Source organism: Vicia villosa, linkage group LG3 (assembly GCF_029867415.1).
Source record: "Vicia villosa cultivar HV-30 ecotype Madison, WI linkage group LG3, Vvil1.0, whole genome shotgun sequence".
Lineage (NCBI taxonomy): Eukaryota > Viridiplantae > Streptophyta > Magnoliopsida > Fabales > Fabaceae > Vicia > Vicia villosa.
Window position 1 is genome coordinate 64,596,967 of NC_081182.1, and position 23,372 is coordinate 64,620,338.

Below are 23,372 nucleotides of genomic sequence, written 5' to 3' on the forward strand. Positions count from 1 at the left end.
ACCTCCTATCTCAAGTTACTCACCAAAGTCCGGGTTAGGACTTTATCTCATCACAGAGGAACCGTCGAGCACCAAAAAGAAAAAAAATAAACAAACAAAGCACACAACAATATATACAGATAAAAAACACAGATAAACAAAAATAGGCTTAACACACATAAAAACTGGATCCCCAGTGAAGTCGCCATTTTTCTGTAGCGGGGGAAATCTGATATCAAAGCCATAGGATGACTCGAATCAATATTTCAGTGAAAGTCGCCACCGCGCTTTATTGTTTCCAAAGGAAAAGGGAAAAGAACGAAAAAAACCAAAGTTTGTTTTTAAAAACAAAAAGAAGAGATCTTAGGTACGGGTGTTGCTTATACAAGGGGAAGGTTTTAAGCACCCCTCATATCTGTGGTACTCCACAGGAACCTTTTTGAAAATCTGTGTCGTGTGTGCTAAAAAAGGGTTTGTTTTATTTTTAAAATAAGCTCGGCAAAGCGTTAAGCTTTGGGCCTACATACCTCCTCGGTGCAATGGAGAAGTCAGAGCTAATGTAGTTCCGCTTTTGGGAAAACATTTTTAAAAACGAATAAACACTTTATCGTCGTCGGAGAGAAATACTCAGCCATTGATCTTGAGCATGAGAACAAACGAGTTCTTTGCATCGCAAATGAAAGAAGGGCTCCAACTCGGATAAAATCGACGAGTATGCCACTAGCTCTCTCACGCGGAAAAGGTCTCATTATATCAATCAATTTCAACATCGTGGGGTATAACCACTCGTTTCGACAATTAACGGTGTCTAAACTTTTGAAGAAAAGCCACTAAGGGCGAAAGATATTTTTTAAGGAAAAGGTTTTGAAAAAGGTTTGCAAACATAAGAATATTTTGAAAAAGGGAGAAGATTTTGAAAATTTAAGAATGGGAGGAGATGAAGAGGCTATCCTATTGCGTAAAATAAAAGCTAAGGAAAAGAACGGTCTAACCGAAATAAGAAGCCAACACTTGACATTAAGAGTCAAGGTAGATTTCCCATCCTTTGGAATTATCAATACCAACACATTAACACTTGGGGGATCCAGATGAACTTATTGTCTTAGCACCACTTTGCATTAAGCACATTAAAATTCTGACAAAAATCGGGCAGAGTAACGGCTGTTTTCGGGTAAAATTCTTATCTCAATGCCTTGGAATTAACCATCAAGGGCTTTCAAGGAAATACCTGCACATACAAACAGACAACAATCCAATGCCAGACAGACAGAATAATAGTAGAGTAATAACAGAATAAGAGTCCAGAGGCACTAGGTCCATAAGTCCGAATCTCCGAAATGCTAGGGATAGTAACCAATAGTCCAAAGAGAGCCTTATGTGTTTTTTAGATTTTGGTTGTTTATTAGTGTTTTAGCATAAAAGTAAAGTATGGTCCAAGTGGACAAAAGAAAAATAGCGGAAGCATAAACATATGTCCAAGTGGACAAAGAGAAAATAGCGGAATATAAACGTCCAAATGGACAAAGAGAAAATGACGGAATGTAAATATGATGAAATGATAAAATAAAGCGATAAAGCGAGAAATATAAAGAGCGGTATAATAAATGGCGGAAATTAAAGTTAGTTGTTAGACGTTAAAGATAACCATCTTGAAACTTGTCAAGTATGTTATCAAAGTTAGTAATGAAGATCGATGGTGAGTGAATGATGTACTCGGATTTAAGGTCAATAGAAACTTATCAGAAGCTTGATAAAATCATAGCGACTACACGATAAATTTCCATAAGTCATAAATCAACTGCATACAATTCTCTTCCATATTTGATCTTTTATCGAGTCGGGACAAATGTAGGAGAACTCTCCATGTATCAAGATCATCAATCAAAAGAAATAAGAAGGAGAAGAAGAAATGATCTAGCCTTTATCAAGAATCCATAGAATTCTCAAGATATCAAGACTTTCATCGATCAAGAGAAAATAAGATGAAAAAAGATAAGAATGAAAACAAATTGATCTAGTCTTTATCAAGAATCCATAGAATTCTCAAGATATTAAGACTTTCATCGATCAAAAGAAAAATAAGATGATAATAAGGATGAAAACACAAAAGATAATCAACTCACACTATCATTAATATCATTCATCCATTTTGGTGGATTAGGCCATTTCAAACCTATCAACACCCTAGATCCAATGATATTAATGAAGTGTAGGAAGAAAGAAGCCAAAACAATCACAAAAAAGGCAAAAAAAACCACATTCTGCCTGCTAGAAATCGATTTCATGCAGGGGAAAATCGATTTCCATAGTGCAGTTTTCAAAAAAAACAAGTTACGTTCAGCAGGAAATCGATTTCAGCCTTAAGGAAATCGATTTCCTCAGTGTAAATTTCAGCAAAAACAGCATTTAAAGGCATGAAACTTGATTTGAACAAATATACAAACACCTTATGATCACACATCAACTTGAGCACAAAATTTCCATCACAAAACCAGCAAATATCATCAATATAGCATCAAAGATGCATTGAACACAAGCAATAAAGATCTACATCATGGATCTAGCAAATTACCACTTCTTGAACAAAGATTTTGGAGTAGCTTCAAGAGCAAGCACAAGGTGTGTAGATCCTTCAAATTTGGAGATGATCAAACAAAGAAAAGAGTGAAATGTAGGAGGCTTAGTTCAAAATTAGCAAGATTCAATGTGAATCTCACTAATCTTATGAAAATGAACTTTGGGTGAGGGTTTTGGAAAGGGTGAGAAATGAATTTGCAAGCAATTTTTTGGCTCTCCAAGCTTGAGAAATGAGAGAGTAGTGGCCTCTATTTATAGGATGAGAGCAAGAGTAGTGGTAGTTTGGTCTTTTTGCATTTGGTAATTAGCTTGTGTTTAATTGGTGATTAAAGTGGTATTTAAATGGTAAGAAATGGTAAAATGAGGTTTAAGTGGGTTTAATGAAGGGATTAATTTTGATGAGGTGGAAAATTGGTAAAATGATCAAATAAAAAGGTGCCAAAATGATGTCAAGCTTCCCTCCTTATATTTTTTTGAATTTCGCCTTAAGGAAATCGATTTCCCCAGGAGTGAAATCGATTTCACTCTATTCCAGAAGAGAATTTGGCGCAAAATACACTAGGGAAATCGATTTACCCAGGAGGGAAATCGATTTCATGTTGTCCAGAATGTGATTTTGTTGATGATTGCTGTAGGGAAATCGATTTACCCAGTAGGGAAATCGATTTCATCAGTCAAAAATGTGAAAAATGCCTTGTTTATTGCATGTCTTGGCTTGGTACCTACAAAACAAAAGCCTACAAAGAAACAAAGCAATGTTTTTGGTATTTGGGTTAGTATAATATGCATACAAGATAAACAATCATTGGTGCTTGATGGTCCCTCTCAAAGACGAAGCAAACATAACACCGAAAAATGAAATCTCAAGATTGTGATCTTGATTAATGATTGAGATGCAAATGATGTATGATCTTAGGGTCAAAAATTGGGGTATGACAGTATCCTAGGAGGCCACACATACCTTTCACTACTTCTTGCGTATCCAGATCAAGCTGCTAGCCACATGTGGGAGGGAGAGGTAACATAAATATTTAATTACTATTTTAAATATTTATGTTATAATATTTGAATTGTCTAATCCTGGGCATATTTATTTTTTGCACTATTGTGATACGTTAAAATGTATCAACCACTGTAGGAAGGTTGCAAATTTGGAATCGCCTGATTAACCGTGGTTTCAGTATGTCTTGCAGCTAATTGGGCTACAGAATTTATTCAGAACTGGATATGGTCATATAAACCATGGGATTATTGTCTATTTTTATGGAGAGATGGCACGCAAAATGTCCTAATTTAATCTTTTGATCAGTGAAATGTCCATCACACTTGATTATGTATCATGCCTCCTACATCTTTCAATCACTAAAAATTTATTAAACTACTCCAGAACCTGCAAACTAGAGGCACTAGACATGATTGTGACTTATTTGGGAGTTCACCCGAAAAAGCCCAACAGGAGATAGATGACACTAGAGGATGTCAGTTGGATTTTCATTCTGGGTGGATCAGTATGAACACCATATGGTTGGAATTGTGGGTGTCGATGGTGATGATGCACGTCGTATGAGGTCGTACCACTTGGTTTTGGTCGGCACAGCCATATTTATGGACAAAAGTGCGACCTATGTCGATGTTATCCGCCTTAAATACTTCATTGACTTAGAGATGATTCACAAATACAATCTGGGGGTTTCTTGTTTGGTGTACCTCTATTCAAAGTTAGTTGAAGGTATTTTATGAAAGACTCGATAGTTGATAAGAAACAATTATCTATTTCTGATAATTTTTTGCACTCGTAGTGATGTTAATTTCATAATACTTGTGTTACATTTTTATTAATAATTTATCTAAACCATTTTTCAGGCATGGATCCACCAATATTTTTCACATCTCTCTGACTAGGCATATATGAAATATTACTATAAGGTTTTGCCTTGTGCGTGCTCGATCTTCCAACTCAAAAGGAATCAGGCGACCTAGTCATTCCAAGTTGCTCTTAACTGCATCTTGCTAGATGATATTTGCTTTATGTCATACACTGAGCACCGTGAGACAAGGCCCTTAGAGGTTATATAGCCTTGTACTCTAGATGGTTGGCATGTGGATCTCGACTTAGGTACCCACATTTATATGACCGATTCATGCAGCAGTTTCTGATATTTGTATAGTATACCCAAAGACCCCATTATTGTCGCTCCTACCACCGTCATCTGCATGGATGGTGATGAGATTTTTGCAAAGTACTATTATCATCTAGTCCAATGTATGTCGTGTTTCAGTTTCTCGTCCATTGAGTATGGTATACAGCTATTTTCAATGGTTGTATAGAGTTTCACACACATACATGACACTATGTGCAAAAGAATATCCTCTAAGAACAGCTCATCAAGAGATCTTAGAGGAAGGGCAGACAAGGATGGACCATGTCATTGTTATGTTGTCGACATGTCATTGTATTGTGGCTATTGAGAGAGAGAGAGAGAGAGAGAGAGATTGTAGCTAAGGGCGAGTTTGAGGAAGGCACTCCTAAGATGACGCCACTATGCAAACTATCTTAGTATAGGCACGACATGTGTTGCATTACATGCAATAAAGAAGGAACAAGGGTGTTTGATATACACAGTAGTTGTTTTTTACTTGGTATATTTTAACATTTTGTAGTACGGTTTACTGTGGGATTAACTATGACATTTTAACATTTAGATATTTTGGCATTCAAATATACGCAATAGTTCTTCTATTTTATCTTATTATTGAATGACAAATGGGAATGGTCTTCTTTGTGATTGATTTATAAGTAACTTATAGTGTACATTTTAATATAATAATAAAATAAAATTGTGAAAACTCTTCTAGCTTACTGACTAAGAGTGTAAAATTGTGTCATGGTGTTAATCCAAAAATTAAAATCAAGAACTGTGTTTTTCTCATTATAAGGAAAAATAAAACAAAAAATATGCAAACAAGGTTAATTTAGAGATTAAAATCCGAATCATTTTTGACAAAAATGGAGTGTCACTCCGATAAAGTGATTTGGTGTATAATAGGCATCCGAATTTTAAATTTTAAACAATACTAGAGGCATTTTTGAAAATTTATATAGGATGTGTGATGACTACATAAGGTAAGGTGTATATGAATATATGAAGAAAAAAATACTTGCAAGAAAACAAACATAACATGTGGCTTTACAAACAACCAATCACAATTTTTTATTAATTATTCAATCACAACCACCTCATATATCCAATTAAAAGAGGAATTAAATTTTAAATATATTTTAAAAAAATTCACAGATTTAAGTTCATATATCCATGCAAGTTTTTCTCATATACGGATGAGATGATCAATTATAGTGATGGAGTCTATAATCATTAATCTATGGGTTGATTGATTAGGATGGTGGTCGACTAACTCATAGTTAACCTCATTGATATAAATTCTTTACTATAATAAATTAATATATTTTGTTTATTATTAAGCAGAAATTTTAAATTGTTGATGCTTTTATGATATTTTATAGTGTCATGTATATATAATTTTTTATTGGATACAAGTCTTGGTAAGGGATCCTCTCCAATTTGATTTTCACTAAAGAGGAAGCAACGTTGATTTGTTTACGGGGTTTTCATTTTTCTTCATGTATAAGGAAGTCTGGAGTTGTGATGGAAGGAAGCCTTTGTTGAGGCAGCAGAGGAGACAACGTGTCCGTGTTCAATGCTGTGACTGCACCATTAGAGAGATGGACATGGTATAGATAATGATTTAGTATAGTTGGTGTACCATAATATTTGGTGGTTGTTTTTGATCTAATGGGAGGAAAAAAACATCATCGTGCAACATTGTCTCTACTGTCTAGTGAGGAAAAATATGCATTTCTTTTCTCAGCAGCCTACTTCAATTTTTCCATTATTACTAAAGTTCAATGAGCAGAAAAATAATGAGCATTTAATTCAAAGCAGCTCCTGAAGTACAAACCAATGCCAATAACTTTTTTCCACACGAGCTAATAACTAAAACGGACAGTTACCGCGACACAGAAGCACTTCGTAGTTTCTGCTTGAAAGCATTATTAATTGCACATTCCCTTTGTTATGTCCTATTTATTTATAGAAATTTAATAGGCCATAAGAAATAGTAAAACATTTATGGTGACCGGAGATTTTACGGAAGCTGGCAAATCTTTTTTACATTACATAAATGAAAATTGTCTTTGCTACATCATTATGCAGCCCTCACTTTAATTAAAACTGCTAACTAGACAAAATCAAGAAGCAATAAAGAAAATGACCAAAAGTCAACCAACTATACTCTGTATACACTCACTAATCCAAAAATCTTATGTACTGATACAGTTAAATGACAATGATCAATGACCTCAATTTGTAGAACCCCCGTACGAAAAACAGAAGTATAAATAAGTTCAAGGCGCTGTGGTTGGCAGATACAGAAGGTGTTGATAATAATGTTACTCCATTGACAGAAAGAATTACATACCACATAACTAAAAGACTGCAGACACCAACTGAATTGCTAATTTCATTAGTTGCCTATACAGAGTAGCCTTTTGCTATCCTCACCTTGTTTACAATCCCAAAGATGTAGAACGATGCCGAATTCATCTCACGCATTAACTCATTTATAGTGATCTCCTAATTATAAATCTTTACTGGCTTCTCAAATGTGTGGCGATTCTGAAAAGAAAAAGCCATGTATTTTTAACAGTTTAAACAGAGCAGGTTTTCCAAGTTTAAAAACTAATGGGCAAAGTAGAGACAAATACATCCAAAAAAGACTCAAATGATGTACTTCAGAAATCTTGCTCTTAATAGAAAAATATCACAAACCTGGTTGACTGCATGTGATCTTTTAGGAGCATTGTCAGTATGCTCCAAACCAAGATACTGCTCCCAAGCACCATAAACATCCCGCCTCTATCAGAAGGATACCAAAAAAGGACAGTATGAACAAATTCAAAACAAAAAATTAGTGATGAGTGTCATCATGCAAGAGAAAGACATAATTACAGTTAGCTTTCAATTAATGCACCTGAAAACGGCTGGATACAATGTCCGAATCCTGAAGGTACTCAGGACGCCCAAGTGATAGAAAAGCAAACTTCCACTGGCCAAACAATAAATATTATAAAACGGTTAGATACAATGAAATCAAATATAATATCAATTTGTTCAGTGAAACCATCAAATAAATAAAACGACTTCAAAAGCTGCAAATTTAACAATTAACAACTCAGGTAAGTGAGGAAATACCTTGCTAAACTCTTCATCAGGAACTTGAAGTTTCTTCTGTATTCTCACTTTAATTTCAGATAGAGCTTCACCTTCATGTATAACCAAGAAAAAAGGATCTCCAAAGTTTTGAATTTGCTGTAAAGTTTAGGGGCAAAACAAAATACACAATTAACGTCAGCGTGAATATCAGAGACATTAAAATGTTTAAAAAGTTCCAAAAAAAAATATGAATCGATTAAAACCATCTACCATTTGATTTTGAGCAGTGTCTTTAGTAAAATGGTACACGTGAATAAGCCGATCCTGTGGACCAATGTTTTTCTCTTCTTCTGGAATCTGTGAAATTTGAATAAAAGCACAAAACAGATTTCACTTATTTTGTGAGAAACCAAATTATTAAAAATAGTATGTAATTACACATCCAGAGAATTGTCTGACATTGTTATTAGTAGAGCAAATGAAAGAAGAAATACATCATACTCTAAAGATTTCAAACCCCACTTATAGAAAGAGATTCCTACCTCTTCTGCTCGCAATGTCCAGTATTGATCATTAATGTTTTCAATCTTTTCATTGGATGGGAACACCTGCACAAGCAGATTGGTAGGAAATGATAAACATAAATAATAACAATAATAATAATAATAATAATAATAATAATAATTTGTTTTTGTCTAATAGTCAAACCAGAAAGACAGAAACACGTGCAATTGAAGAATCATTGTTGAACATACTTAATTTAGAAAACTTAACTATGATTTCCAGACAATTTTGCTTGCAACAACAACAAAATATTAAAAAACCGTGAGTCATCATCAACACAACAGAAGTAACTAAATACCTTGTATATCTTGTGATAGAAGACTTCAAGCAGACGTAGCTCAGCATCAGGATGAGATAACTCCACCTGAGAAACAATAGTAACAAGTGACCATGAAAGAACTATACTAAAGTTTCATTCGAAAAATTAATATCAGGGAAAAGCTGACAATCCATTTGGAAAAAATAGAAGTTAGCATTGACATCACAGCCGCTCAAAGCATGCAAAAGATGGCTTCACCTAAGTGACACTACTATTTTTTTTCTTCATAATTCAAATGAAGCCATGCGCACTAATTTATGCAGCTGTGACCTGTGGTCATAATATGGTGCAAGAGTCTAGTCTGCACAAGAAATGTAACCAGTTAATGAAATGAAGCTTAACAATTTCACCTTTGTTTTAAGATCATCAAGGACATCACCAACAGTGCTCTGCTTTGGGAGTCTGATGGTGTGACTAACCACCTGTAACAATGTAATGAAATATAGTAAAAGGGAAATGGGGAAAATATAGATGAAAATAGAAGCAAATAAGATCACCATTCTCACCTCGTCCTTGATGGCATGATGAAATGCAACTTTCAGAGTTTTCAAGCCTTGTAATTCGGGTAGAGGGATGTCGAGCACTTCATAGTATAATATATCTGATGTCTGATTTGGAAGAAAAGTTTAAGATGTGATGTTTTACAAGAACAAGTATTAAGAAGTGCAATTTAACAATTAATACCTGATTGTAATGAACTAGCATATCAGACAAATGATCAACGCCTCGGTACTTAATAGGCTGGGGTTTTGGTTGTTGAGAGTAGCAGTTGTGAGGGGTAAGACGAATTTTGGATGGATCATCCAAGCCAAGTTGTTGAGCTACTCTCTCCACCACATCATCATATGTATAAAGCCTTGACCTAGAAACCAATTTACTAAAGAGTATAAGAACGAGGATGGAAAGTTAAGCATAATAGTATATAAATTCTCACACCAGCTATCTGGTAAAATAGTTCCATAGTATCAACTATCAAATATAGTGATTAACTCCGTTAAGTTCCATGATGCTTACATCTCCAAAGAGAAGTCATCTTCCTTGGGTCTGTCCAGAGATCGAAAATGAACCACCTAAGAACATATAACAGATTGACACTTTATTTTAGCTGTTAATTCTTAAAATATCAACATAATGAACTTCCAGATAACTTGCACATATGCACAAGCCTGTGCACAGTGACCGTGAGCAAAGGTATTTCAGATATAAAAATGACCAAGTAAATATTCTGCAAGTTTTCATATTCACATCATCTAAAACCAAATAAGCTACATTTAGTAGGGCAAAAAATGAAAGAACCTGGCGGTTATGAACATATTCTAAATATGATGGAACATCTGGATAGCGGACTTGTTGCTCATTATCCACCACTGGGGGAGCTTTCTGAAAGCATACAATATCTCCATCCTCCAGCTACAAATAAAGAATTCAGTCAATATGCCAATAGAAGATTCAGTAACTCAATCAGAGAATATGATTCATATATTGTTTTTTCAATACTGGGAATCTATACATGGGAATTTGGATTCTCATTTTTGGCAAAACCCCTCCAAAAATATTCCCAATCTAAAGTCTTTCCATAACATTTTTCTAAACATGCTCACAATGACATTCCACGGGTGGATTTGCACTATTCTCAAGAAAGGGGCGTACTTTTAATTCATGAGTTGTTTAAACTACTTCGCCTTATTTCCACCATGTCATCAACCTACCACCAGTTCACTGCCACACCATCCACGCCATTTCCACATGCGGTAACTGACCGCAACTACCACTTCCCAAAATATATCTACCTGCTAGAAATCAGCCACTTTTTGCCAAATGTAATTGACAGTGATCAGCCTTCAGCCAACCATGGCATCTGCCACCACCAGTCAACAGAATTTAATCATGCTCTGGCACTGTCGTAAGTTGACCAAAGCAAATCACTGAAATTCGACCACTCCAAGAAGTAAGCATCAGTCCCCCTCATCCAGGATGCTTTGGCCAACCAGATATTGCAATCACCATTCCCGTAAATGCTATAATCAAGATTTCAAGGAATTGTTTTTCAAAGCGTAATGAATTATGGACATACCTGGCTTGATCGGAATGTTACTTTCTTATCAATGGGTTCACACATGACATTTGGCTCAAACTTAATCTCCTGCACAAAAACACTTTGGTTAATTCACTAATTATACAACTCATAGGAACAAAGTCTCGTCCAGATCATAAACAAAAGATTCACTCCAGCAACTAATTTTATATGGAACATGACATGCTCAATCTGCTATGCTGCACTAAAGCAACCACAGTAAATGTAATGGTTGAAACACACAAATAGAACAAAATGTAAAAAATATTATTAGGTTTTTATATTGGATCTAACTTATCCTTGTAGAATCGGCTTGTAGAGCGAAGACTGTCTCCCATTTAGAAATTCATTATCAGGTCTTATCTCATTCAATGTGTGATTCTTGAGGCACACCCCTTAGAACCGCACAAAACCATTTATCGAAAAATTGGTTTTTCTAATTTCAAGCATATGCGGATGAATGCTGCTTTAATTATATATAGATTTTAACGAAATAAAGAAAACAGTACAAACCAACCTCATAAAGTACAATATCTTCTTCAGGATCATAACCAGCCATTTCATTTAGCCTTGTTAAGATTTCTGATGGCTTGCCAGTACCCTTCACAAAGAGCCTTCCAACATAGCTGTCATTACAAGGAAACAAATCATGTGTCAATCCAGGTTCTACAAATAAAATATGTAAAAACAAATAAATTATTCAGTACCGAAGCTCCTCTTTTTCAGGATCGTATAGCTTGAAGAAAAGTAATATATCATCTTTTGTCTTGTCGGGTGATGCAATGGGACATAAATCCTACAGAAAAGTATAGATTTTCAAAAAGATTGCGTTTGGATAATAATGTTTTGTGATATTAAACAGTATACAATATCCATAATGTATGTTACCATCCCCTTCTCCACCTCCAAAAACAACTTAAGTTCTGCATTGTGAACCTTGTTTGACACTTCTCTCAATTGTCCGACCTGCCAAAGCACTCTCAGAATTGAGCAATAACTAGACAAGAATCTCAAACATCTGAGCACTCTCATAACAAGAAATACAAACCACAGGCCCAAAAAATATGGAATATAAATACAAAAAAGTAGCAGTTTTTTTTATTTTGAAGTACAAAACAGTGAGCTAAAAAACGGTGAACCCACTAAGAATTAACTGTATTCATCCCAATATATGGAATCTAACAAAGCTACCAGTAGGACAATCATGTAATTAGAAGGCAGACATTAGAGGATTCGAAGCTATAGTAAAAAAACATAAAGGTGTTTCCATGTCACCCTTGAATCATGAAACCCAACTGTCAAAAAAAAAGGTAAAGGGAACACAATATGGAGAATCTCCAAGCAAGCCAGAAAATTTACAGTTTGTGTTTCCTCAATGTGTGTTAATGGTCTATTAGGCCGATAAGTATGGTTTTGTCGCTTAGCCCATAGCCAAAAGCGCTGAAATTGAACTGGTATGCCAAACTCTTTCGCAACCTCTTCCTGAAAATCACAGATTATGCATTGAACATAAAATCAAACATGTAAATTAGAGCTTTTAAGCAAACACATTAAAGTAAACTAAGCAATCATCTCATCAAAACGTTGTAAATTATTAAGACAAAGATGTTAGAGATCACGTTAATTTGTGTAATATATTTACTATCATCCAAGTAAAGCAATATAAGTTTCAACTTTTAGTATTGTTGAAAAAATTGAAAGTTCTAATAAATGAAGGTTTTATAGAACTATACGTGAAAACAGTAACTTTCCATCTGTTACAATTTGTTCAATAAAAAAAAATAGCAAAACCAGACAATCAAGTCTCAAGCAAACAAGGATGATTGATTGTGGTACCTTGAAAACGTTAAAAGGAGTCTGCTTTTGTACACGGAAACTCCTAACTTTGTCGTGGTCTACAAGATCAAAGTAGATATCCTTTCCCATCTGCCCTTCAATGTCTTCGTCTCGTGCCACCTAAGAAAAACCATACATACTATCAGCAATACCAAATGCAATTCAATTGTATAAATTCTGAAGTAAACGACATATAATGCTCAATTCAATTGATTCTCAAAAAAAGCCAAGTTCAGACTAAGAACCTTTATAATTGTATAAAGATGGGCCTCTGCCTTTTCTTTCTTTTTATGTTCCTTTTCTTCTTGTTCTTTCTTCAACCTCTCCTGCATCAATTCATTACAAAAACTCATGTCAGATTTTCATTATAAAGAAACACAATAATCAAAAGTAGTGGACGTCCGCAAGTTGAACTAGGCTTAATATTGGCAAGTGGTTTATAAACTTTGCTGCACTCCTAACTAGAAAGCAAATTTAAAGTTTAAGGAAGGGAAAATAGATAAAATAGGAAAAGTTGATGGAAGACATCAAGTTTATTGCAACAGCTGAGCTGTGACATGCATTATCAGATCAATTACCAACTAAAACAGCACCTGAATTGGTATTGAATGACAGAACAAGTCCATGACAAACATAAAACAAGTTTCTATCTAACTTGGCTTACTTAACTATGAGTACTAAAAGTAGACAAGAAATATACTCACCCTTAAATGTTCAGCAATGTCTTTCTCATCCACATTGCATATGATTTTGTCCTTGTCACTTTCACGTATATACACCAGCATATAGGCATTTGAGTATTTGGTGAATTTAAACGGCGGATTATTGAATCCAGGATTTGTTTGTGGTAACTGCTAAAGCACAAGTGGTTCAATCAATAACAGACAACGTTTAAAAAGGATAAAATGTCATGGCAATGGAAATTAAGCAGTTACCTCTTCCTCACCACCATATTGCTCCTCTAGTGCCCGCTTATTGTCTTCCTTTGTCACCCTCTCATCATCAAATTTGTACCTGATACCAGGCCCATATCAAATATAGTGATAGGCCGGGACAGACAGCTAAAAAGGCAATTCAAAACAGAAGAAAGAAGACAAAGCAGCTTCAAGTATGTTGCATGGTAGTAAGGTTCAAATACAACAATTATCAGCATTATAGCAATCAACAAATTTAACAATAAATACCAAGGAACAGGTGCATCCTTTGCAATTGTCTACCACTACAACAGAATGATTTCAAATATTAACTGCCATCTGGTACATACAACTTATCTGCCATTGCATACCTTATATGATTATTTAAGTGTAGAACACGTGGAAAAATTCAACTGATGAACATAAAATATAACAGCTTTTACATGATATTTTAGCATTTATTTGACTATCTGAGAGACACAGCCATCCTAATTGCAGATTCATTTCAACACTGATGAGCATATGACCATCTGAATCTATAATTTCTATGAGGCCATTATGTGGCCTTGAAACATAATAGGTATTTTAGCTGAATGGTTGTCCTGTGCATATAAACAAATAGATTCTTGTAACATGGCCTATATACAAAATGTATTCATTAACAGCAACTAATAGTTCTCCATATGTAGCCAGTTTTGCATGAGCTGAGCTCCAATCACATATGCACAACAAATCATGCTAGCTCAAATGGTAGTGAACAGTATTGACCGCTTAAGACTAGTATACGTACCACTGTTCAGAGAGAGTTGGTCGGATAAAAGCATAGTAATGCCCACCATGCACGCCTCCACTATGAACCAAAACACTGGGGGAAAATCAAAATTAAAATATGTTAAAAAAAAATGTCAAAGACCAAATATGCATAAAACTAACTAAATAGTAATGGTCTTAGTAGCATTGATAAATAGAAATTTATAACACTTCTACGCATTTTATTAATTTTATTAATTAAAGAATAAAGCTACCATTCAGTACGAGAGATATATTACCGCGTTGACTATAAAAAGAATGAAATTTATAATAACTAATACATGGATAATCAAAGAAAAGTAAATTGAGGTAACTGTATACTCCAATTATATAAATCCAGTCAATCGCAAAAACATCAATTTGTACAACTTTCATGAACTGCTTTCTATTACTATACTTCATCTGATGAGAAGATCAATTTTTTGTTGATCAAAGACCTAATACCATTGTACGGAAGGAAGGCAAATATATTTGATAAAATATACTTCATGTGATGAACCAGTGATTTAGCAGATCAAAACAGGAGGCTGAAGGAATTGTGGCGTGTTGTTATTGGTCACCATAATCGGGTAAGAATGATGGTTTGATGGCGAAGGTTATACATTTTGTAGCATGTAGTGTGATGCGGAACAGGCTTGCAGGTGGCAGAACAAATACAGTTCATTGAGGGCTTAATAAACTCGAAAGGTGGTTCCGGGACCGGGACGACACGGATAGTATGGCGGGTAAGGGAGGAAAAGGGAGGTGGAGGAAAGGGGTTTTTCCGGTAGCCAGAATTTCTTAGAGGAATAGGGATCAAAAAGGAGGGGAGAGATGGAGGGTAGATAAGATGAGAGAGATAGAGATAGAGAAAGAGAGAAGATGCTGTGTGACTCGTTTGCCCCTAGTGATATCTTCCAATCTATATCATCATTGATAATAAAAATTGCCTAGTAAACATAAAAGCTTAATTCTGGACCAATACACAATAAATTTATTTCAGTACAGTATACCCAGCCTCGAGTAAGATAAAGTATATGAAATGTAAGTTCAACAAACGCCACTAACTTGGAAATGAAATTGTAGGGTCATAACATGCCACATATCTTACAATGTGGGCATCTTGGATCTACCATACAAAGTTTTAGAAAACCTGGTGGGTGGTAATCATAGGATTCAAGCTAGATGGATGAATTAAAATGCTTTGGGCATTATTTGTAAAGGGAAATAGCTGAAAAGCCAGTTATAGTGTAGAATGTAGATGTGAATGTTGCAATAGATGAATGAACAAGCGTGAAAAGATAAGATGAGGAAGGATCAAAATGGAGGTTAATGGAAAAGTTGACAAAATCTTACCTAAGATGGTTTGTTCACGTGAGAATACCAATTGACGCTCCAGTAAGAGGAAATGGACAGTCTAATAGAGGAAGGGTAAATGAAAACTCTAGGTTAACCCATTAAAAAGACTTCAATCTCTGGCACATAGCCGACCGTAGTAAGCAACCCCCAAAATGATATTACAGTATAGTGGGCAGCGGTATATGGCCGCAACTTCGATGTTTAGGGAAACGACACAAGATTTTTTTAACACCATCTACATGTAAAAACTAAAAATACAAGAATACGCATATCTAAAGACATAACCTTCACTAATGATAAAAGTTCAATGTAGATACAATAGGCCCCAAAATTGTAGATACATTGTTTACAGGTGTTGAACTAAGCCCAAGCTTAGGCACCATAGAGGGAAGTTGCTAATGCTTTAGTGTGTGTCTAGTTCTAGGTGCTGGTTGTTTGGTTTTTTGAGCTAGCTGGGTCGTTTTCGATATCTTGGATTGTATTTTTTTTTTAATCCTTCAACAAAGTATATTTTGATTCAAAAAATAATAAAAGTTCAATGTCACTTATACTCAAATCATATACTGAGCAAATAAGTATTAGCATCCAAAACGCGAAATTAAGCATATATGCATTTAAAATAAATACTACAAGTGATTCTTAAATTGAATCGCGGTAGAGGAAGCTTGGTTTTTCATTTGTATTTTACAGCCTACATAGGGTTGTTAGAGGAGAGCCGCTGCAAAATATCTGAAAAGGGTGCTGCTAGAAAAATGCACAGGGTGAGGAGGGAAGATGATGCTGTTAAGGGTGCACGGGGAGACAAAGTCGTTTCTTAAGAGTCTTATTTTGTTGTCACAACTGCTACTCAAAACATCAGTCCAATTGGGGTTTTTGTTTAGCATCTAGGGGCACTACAGTGGTTGCTATGGCCGCTATTGATTACATGGTCATGGCCTTACTGAAAACAATGGTCTAACAACATGATGCATCACTTGATCGATGTAGTTGACCTCGCATAATGGTAAAATGTTTTTTGTTCTTGTTGAAGTAATCAATCAACAATAGCTTTATAATATTATTTCTCCATTTCTCAGTATTCATAATGATTGAGAAAATATCTTCTATTTGATTTGATTTTTTTTTTTTGAACAAGGGCTTATATATAAAAATCAAAAGGTGTTACAAGATAACCAGATCAGGGAGGTAAAAAGCCAAACCCCATCAAAAATGAGAAAACCTAAAGAAAGGTATTCCTAACCTATTCTTTACGAAATCCCCTCTAATTCCAAGAGGAATAGAATAAAAAAATAATAACGAAACTGCACTAAGACCCATATTTGATTTGATTTGATTTAGAAGTGTCTAGTAACATCTATTTCGGGGAGAAATTGTATTCTATTGTTAGTTCTTATAGAAAGTTTTGTGCAAATTAGGATATATTCAAAATGTCCTATCCATTCTAGTCTATAAACTCTGTCTTCACCATTTTCCTGTCATCTTTTGTTTCCTCTGTTCTTTCTATATATTTCTTTTAAGTTCAGCAATTTTTTCCTTTACCGACACTGCACAATATCTTCAAGGGGAAGCTTATCAAATCCCACTTTTGCATGTTCTTCATAACACTCACGGACATCTTTTATATATCGAGACAATTCTATTATAAAAGATGAACTAACTGAGCAGATTAAAGTAAATGGGGAGAAACCACAGCCAACATGTACTGCCATAAGGGCTTCTAAAACTTGCACAGTTCAGGAAACTATTTAGTGCTATTGACAAATCAAAGACAAATTACAGAATCATGTTGCCAGCCACCAAATAGAACATTCAGAAGTATCCCAATTATAAAGAGATGAAGTCATAAAAATTAATCAAGAGGAAGCTTTTATAGCCACATTAACATTTTCTTGATGAGAATGTTTAGTAAAACCCCACAATTCATCATTGTATTTTGATCTAAATGCATTCACAGGTTGAAATAGATATAAGTATATGGGTAGAAAACTGTCAACATTTACAGAATTACAGCAAAAACAGCTTGTAGAACTGGCACAGTAAGTGCAAATGATATCAAGAATTATGTATCCAAACAATCACTATCAAATAAAAGATCACAAAGCCACGCTGATTATGAAAGGATGAAGCAACTAACAAATTGGAAAGGTAATGCCCACACAACCAAGTCGTACAATCTGTAAGTATACTGCACACACTACTATTTAGTTACCTGTGGAGTGTGTAAAGATTGCGGACACTCCTATCAGCATCAGGTGATAGATATTTTCCATCCTCACGATCAAGATCAAGTTGTGAGGGAAACTCATATCGGTCATTTATCTACATTGTATGGGCATAAAGAGAAGATTATTATCTCATGGATTAATTAAAAAGGAGTGGCAGATTCAAAAAATAAGTAAAAAAGGAGTGGCATCTCTCCATCAAAGATGAAAGAAAATCAAAAGGAACATTGAAATTCATGATGATAACAACAAATCCCTGTGCCCACTGTTGTAAAAATTCTTCCATCTATCTAGTGGTTTCAACTGAGGGAAGTACATCCTTAAAGTTCTAACAAATAGAAAGACACTGGCCAAGCAAAAGCCTTGTAATACCTTTAACACCAGCCAACTTAGTACAAGTTGTTTGCCAAATACCATATATATGCCAAATCTTCATGGGCGTTTTATAGTAGAGATGAAGCACACTAGATGTATCTTACTCTTTACAATGGTTATGCCAATTGAACCTCGCTTTCAGTGCACGTAGTAGTGAAATGTCTAAATAGAAAGACACTACAAAGTACTAACTTCCTTGCAGACTGACAAGCAAATATCAAGAGAGAGAGCAAAAAGCAATACATTTACTGGACTACCAACCTTAACCATAGTATCTCGCATAAAGTCGTATTCAAATCTTTTCAGCTGAAGCTGAAGGACAGGAGGGAAATCAATAAATAGGACACCCTTCTTAGCATCCTGAAATAATGGTACCAGTATAATGTGCATCAGTTTCTGAACCAAACTCAATAAAAATAAGAACACTTAGATGCTGTCATTCTGACAAATACAACAAACAATTTAGAGAAATATCACCATATTGTTCAAAGGAAATAAACAAAATGTTAGAGATACACGGATAAAATTCTTATTGAATAATATAATAACATTTGAAGTCAGAGAGCTAAGTTTAAATAAAATAAATCACAACTCATTAAAATTCCGAAAAGGCAAAAATCAGTCAGTTGTAGCATTGATGGCCATCCCATGGCTGTTTCCGGAACAAAAATACCATCGAAGTTTTTACCTTACTAGATGCAACACGGTATCTTATTTACTTTTGAAATGGTGATAGTTCGTAGCTCATAAAAGATATTAGAATAAAAATACTAAAAACATGTGCGCGCAAGAAAACAGAAACCTTCTGTATTAAAAGGATATAAACTTCTCCAAATGACACTAGAAGTTTTTACTATAAGCCACTTCAGCTTTTATTAATTACCACTAACCTGCAAACCATACTGCTCAGCATGATATTTGTTATCCCCTTCAAGACGTTCAACTTCAACATACTTATCAAAGGAAGCATAAACATCACGACAACCTTTGACATCAAGCTGAAGGTCTAACATGCATATATAAAATTAAATTAGTATCCTATGAGTAGACACAACTAAACAAATATTTGAATTAACAGCGCATAAAATGACTCCTTTCTAGTTGATTTGTAGTACCATAAAATGACTCCTTTCTAGTTGATTTGTAGTCCACATTGATGCACTCTATGTAGTTCATATGGTGTCCTTCAAATAACTTTTGTATTGTTCCCTCGACAACAGTTCCCTAACAACGAATAAAATAAACCACATATATTTTATACTGTCATTCATCATAAAAACACGACCAGCTATACCAAAGGCCTTTCTGATACCTTCATTTTATCTTCAAGTTTTTCACAAAGGACCCGATTTAGCTCTTGAACATCGTGCTGCATGAAAGAATCGTATGTATCCCATCCAAAAGATTTTGTCAGTTCCTTTGTGGCAACGCTGGTGTCACTATATTGGAGCTTGTAGAATAAACTTTGCAAAGCCAAAGGGATGCTTCCAGATGGCATATCATTTTCAGTTGTTGGCATATGGTATACAGCCTGAAGTGTGATATTTAGGAGTCAACTTCCACACTTTTCAATTAGACAAGTGAAATTCAGGCAAAACAAAATAAGACTAGCAGTTCTAACCTTTCTAAAATAAGGAATATGGTACAAAGTTTGGAGTAGAGAATTCATGTAACAGGTAGCTCCTTGGTTCTTAAGCCCAACATAGCCGGTCTCCTTCTTTGAATCATAATTCCAGTAGTCAACAATCTTACGAACAAGAACCTCGGCTTCGATTATAAGAGTATCATTCACGAGATAACCTCTACTAGGGTCATACAATTCACCAAGAGGCATGAAAGATGTGAAACCCCAATCACTTTCTCGTGCATTAAATTGATGTTGTGTGTCTGCATAACATAAGTAAAATGAAGTAAAAAGTATTCAAGTCTGGATAAACAAATTGACACTTCCTCTCTTTCTTAAAATTTGATACAGGAAACACTAACAAGTTCAATTGGTAGAAATAGATTATAGAACTCGTTATTTCATCTTCCACCTAATTACCAAACATGGTGCAAGAGGTTGAAACCAAAGGTAACAAAAATTCTGAGAACCTATGATGAATTCCGAATGTAAGGGCCAAATGAAGAATAATTAGTGTGTGCGTTTAAAGGAGTCAAATGACTTATTATAATAGATTATTTGAGTGTCAAATGATCTTGCTTCCATTATTTGCAACATACATCTTGCAAATTAAAAACATTTTTAATTCCAGTAATGCTCTATCCTACTCACAGTTATGACTAGCCAGTGCCATTATTTAACAAGTGTAAATAACAAAATGAAAGGGCTACCTTTTCTCACAGAAAACTTATTATGGATTTGATTAACAATTGCCAGGCTAAACTGTGCATATCTACTCCAACCATAGGGCAAACTTGTTGAATCTGCGACATCCAAATACATGGACAAGTAGTCCACATTGTTTCCTTTTGGGAAAATAAGCACGCGCCTATCAAGTATAAAACAAAGTTAGGGGGAGGAATTCACCGAAATTGAGTAAGCATAACAGAGCATATTAAAAAAGAAAATCATAAACCAATTTACTAAATCTCTAAGAAAAAATACCATTTATAAGTACCAACAACAAATACTTCTGAATAGAGCTTTTTTGTATTCAGCCTAGTAAAATTGTCAATTCTCCATGTGAATCTGGTTTGTGGAGGATCGGCGACAGGCTGGCTCTCAACAGTATTGGCAGCTTCAGGTTGAGCTACAACTAATGATCATCACAAGAAACAAAGAGAACAATTACCCATCATGTTTGGAATTATCATAAGTCATAAATCCATAAAGCGGGAGTATGGCATTACTTAAACTACACCCTCCAATAGATTGCATGAAATATGACTAAAAAGATAATTAATTACAAAGTCAACAACAACATTGAAATTTCATAAATCCAAAATATAAAGTAATAAGTAAATGGACATTAATTTAGGCTTTAGATTATTCTCATATTCTGTATAATCTTTATTTGGCAATTTGATTTTGTGTAAAAACTGATCCAAACAGCACATTCACTACAGATTGTTTTCTTCATTCAAAATGTGATAGCATGAAACCCACAAATTACAACTTTTAAGTCAATTTTCCGTGCGCATCCCACACTATTACTTTTTTAATCCAAGCAATAACGCATAGTCCACTTTACAAGCAATTAAATGACATCAAACAAAAGCTGACAAAAAAGTAAAACACAGTTCCTAAAAATAAGCGATTTTCCACACGGATCAAAAGAACCATAAAACAACAACTACCTTCCATAGGCTGGTGATTGTTGTCAGGCAAATCAGCATGTGGCACGAGCACCTCCTCATCCTCTTGCTGCTACACAAAAGAAAATACATCACACCCTAGTTCGGATCCACCATGATATAACAACAACCCCCACAAACAAAGCCCTAAAATCAAAACCCGAAGTGCAAAGAAAACAGAAAATTGCGACGAATTTCAGTCGCTCAGATCAAAAACATGAAAGATTAAACGAAAAGAAAAACCTATGAATGAAGTTGAAATCAAATTGACCTAAAAGCGTAAAGCAGATAATCGCGAGTTATCAATTAGTATGAGCAGAGATAGTAAGTAAGAGAGAGATTGGGGGAAGACATACGTCAATGGGAGCGGACATCATCACGGTCATGGTGGCGGGTAATTGCGGAGGAGAGAGAGGGGAATTAGGAGAGAGAAAGGGAAGGAGTTGTAGAGAGAGAAATAGAGAGAGAGAGTGGTGAGGTGTTGAAGAATGAGATCACCAGAAGGTGGTTTCAGAGAAGGGAGAAGCGAAGAGGTCTTTGGTTTTTATTTGGGGGTTTGGGTAATTGGGAGATTTCGTGTTCACATGTGGGCCTAGTTCATAGAAACACCTTAATCACACCATTAATCTAAAGTTTAATACATAGGAGATTGCTAGGGTTGTGATGATTCACTATTTATCAATATGAGATCTCATTTCAACACTAATATAAGATCTCATTTCAACATTAATATGTTTTTTTTTTCACCATTTGATTTATGAAGTAGTAAGGACATGTAACACGATAAATTTTGTTTCTATCTATTTGAATGTGACACTGATCGTTCGTAAGAATATTGACCGATTTATATAAAGTGAAAATATTTAGTTATTTAGGTACAAGTGCACGTGCAAAAGTTGTATGGTAGGTACACACGAGCAAATGTTGTAAATGTGTGCGTAAAGGATGTGGTGAAATTATTTTTTATTGATAGTCTATAAGGAATCACTAACGATTAGATCGTGACCTCGAGTTTTATTTAATGATCGTTGTCTCAATTTGCATTCTATATCTTTTCGATCTCATTTTATATGCATTATTTTTTATCACAACTCTAAACATCGTAAACAACGACAATGGTAACCGAATATTATGCATAAGAGTGTGTTGTTGTACACAACAAGTCATTTGTCTCTCTTTATCTAGTTCATTGGCTCATTATATTTGTGAGAACATGAATTACATAAATAAATGATCTTGTTATCTTGTTGAGTATTTTGTGGAGGTTGTGACAAGTCAATCTCATCAAAAGAAATGTGATTTGATTGTTAAAATAAAGATGGTGCTAATAATTAATTAATGTATAAAGTTAATGGTTTCAAAGTTATTTAACTATTGTTAAAAAAAATCTCACAATGGTGATTTCATCATTTTTAATATAAAAAAATATTATGTTTAAAAAAACATCTCATGAAATTGAAAATTGACATATGCATTAATAAATAAATACTTTGTTTTAAAATATTGGATTTTAACCAATTATTTGATACATTTACAATATAAAAAGTAATTACAAAATATTATAAATTAATGTATTTATTATACCAACTTTATGCATAAAATAATTTGGGACAATATATAAAAAATATAAATAAACCCATTCAATGTCTCATAAGTACACTTGATATGGTAAAGAATAAAAAAACACATTTGTTTTTATTAGTACCACCAGTCAAACACACAGACTTCTTAACATTTAGTGTGTATATATTAAGATAAAAATATATATTTTTTATTTTTTAAAATAAATATATTTGATAAATTAAAAATTTATGATATAAGTAGTTAATAACAAAT

At 34.4% G+C, this 23,372-nt stretch overlaps 1 protein-coding gene across 3 annotated transcripts; it reads right to left on the reverse strand.

The window, feature by feature from the left end:
• Positions 1-6,834: 6,834 nt before the first annotated feature.
• LOC131661700 (ubiquitin C-terminal hydrolase 12-like) lies at positions 6,835-22,153 on the reverse strand. 3 transcript variants are annotated; one of them, XM_058931305.1, is made up of 32 exons: positions 21,893-22,153; positions 21,540-21,609; positions 20,848-20,998; positions 20,574-20,731; positions 19,861-20,126; positions 19,552-19,770; positions 19,355-19,463; positions 19,130-19,245; positions 18,501-18,599; positions 17,852-17,961; positions 14,285-14,359; positions 13,516-13,594; positions 13,285-13,434; positions 12,826-12,906; positions 12,581-12,700; positions 12,104-12,226; positions 11,633-11,710; positions 11,452-11,540; positions 11,262-11,370; positions 10,745-10,813; positions 9,967-10,080; positions 9,685-9,740; positions 9,355-9,532; positions 9,177-9,278; positions 9,021-9,092; positions 8,650-8,715; positions 8,330-8,395; positions 8,058-8,144; positions 7,827-7,943; positions 7,606-7,680; positions 7,404-7,490; positions 6,835-7,250 (listed from the first exon to the last, which is right to left on the reverse strand). In XM_058931305.1, the coding sequence occupies exons 1-32, from the start codon at positions 21,920-21,922 to the stop codon at positions 7,209-7,211; spliced, it is 3,363 nt and encodes a 1,120-aa protein (XP_058787288.1). In that variant the 5' UTR covers positions 21,923-22,153; the 3' UTR covers positions 6,835-7,208. The 3 variants fall into 3 exon arrangements, with proteins under 3 accessions (XP_058787288.1, XP_058787289.1, XP_058787290.1); XM_058931306.1 differs by having other exon boundaries at positions 13,285-13,431; positions 21,893-22,151; XM_058931307.1 differs by having other exon boundaries at positions 13,285-13,431; positions 21,540-21,606; positions 21,893-22,150.
• Positions 22,154-23,372: the final 1,219 nt, after the last annotated feature.

What these genes read in the sequence shown, in the direction of transcription:
- LOC131661700 (XM_058931305.1), bottom strand. Translation starts at nt 21,922, where the DNA reads ATGACCGTGATGATGTCCGCTCCCATTGAC. An exon ending in AAGATATTGTACTTTATGAG is followed by an intron (nt 10,814 to 11,261) that starts GTTGGTTTGTAC and finishes GTTTTTGTGCAG; the next exon opens with GAGATTAAGTTTGAGCCAAA. An exon ending in TCTATCACAAGATATACAAG is followed by an intron (nt 8,396 to 8,649) that starts GTATTTAGTTAC and finishes CTGCTTGTGCAG; the next exon opens with GTGTTCCCATCCAATGAAAA.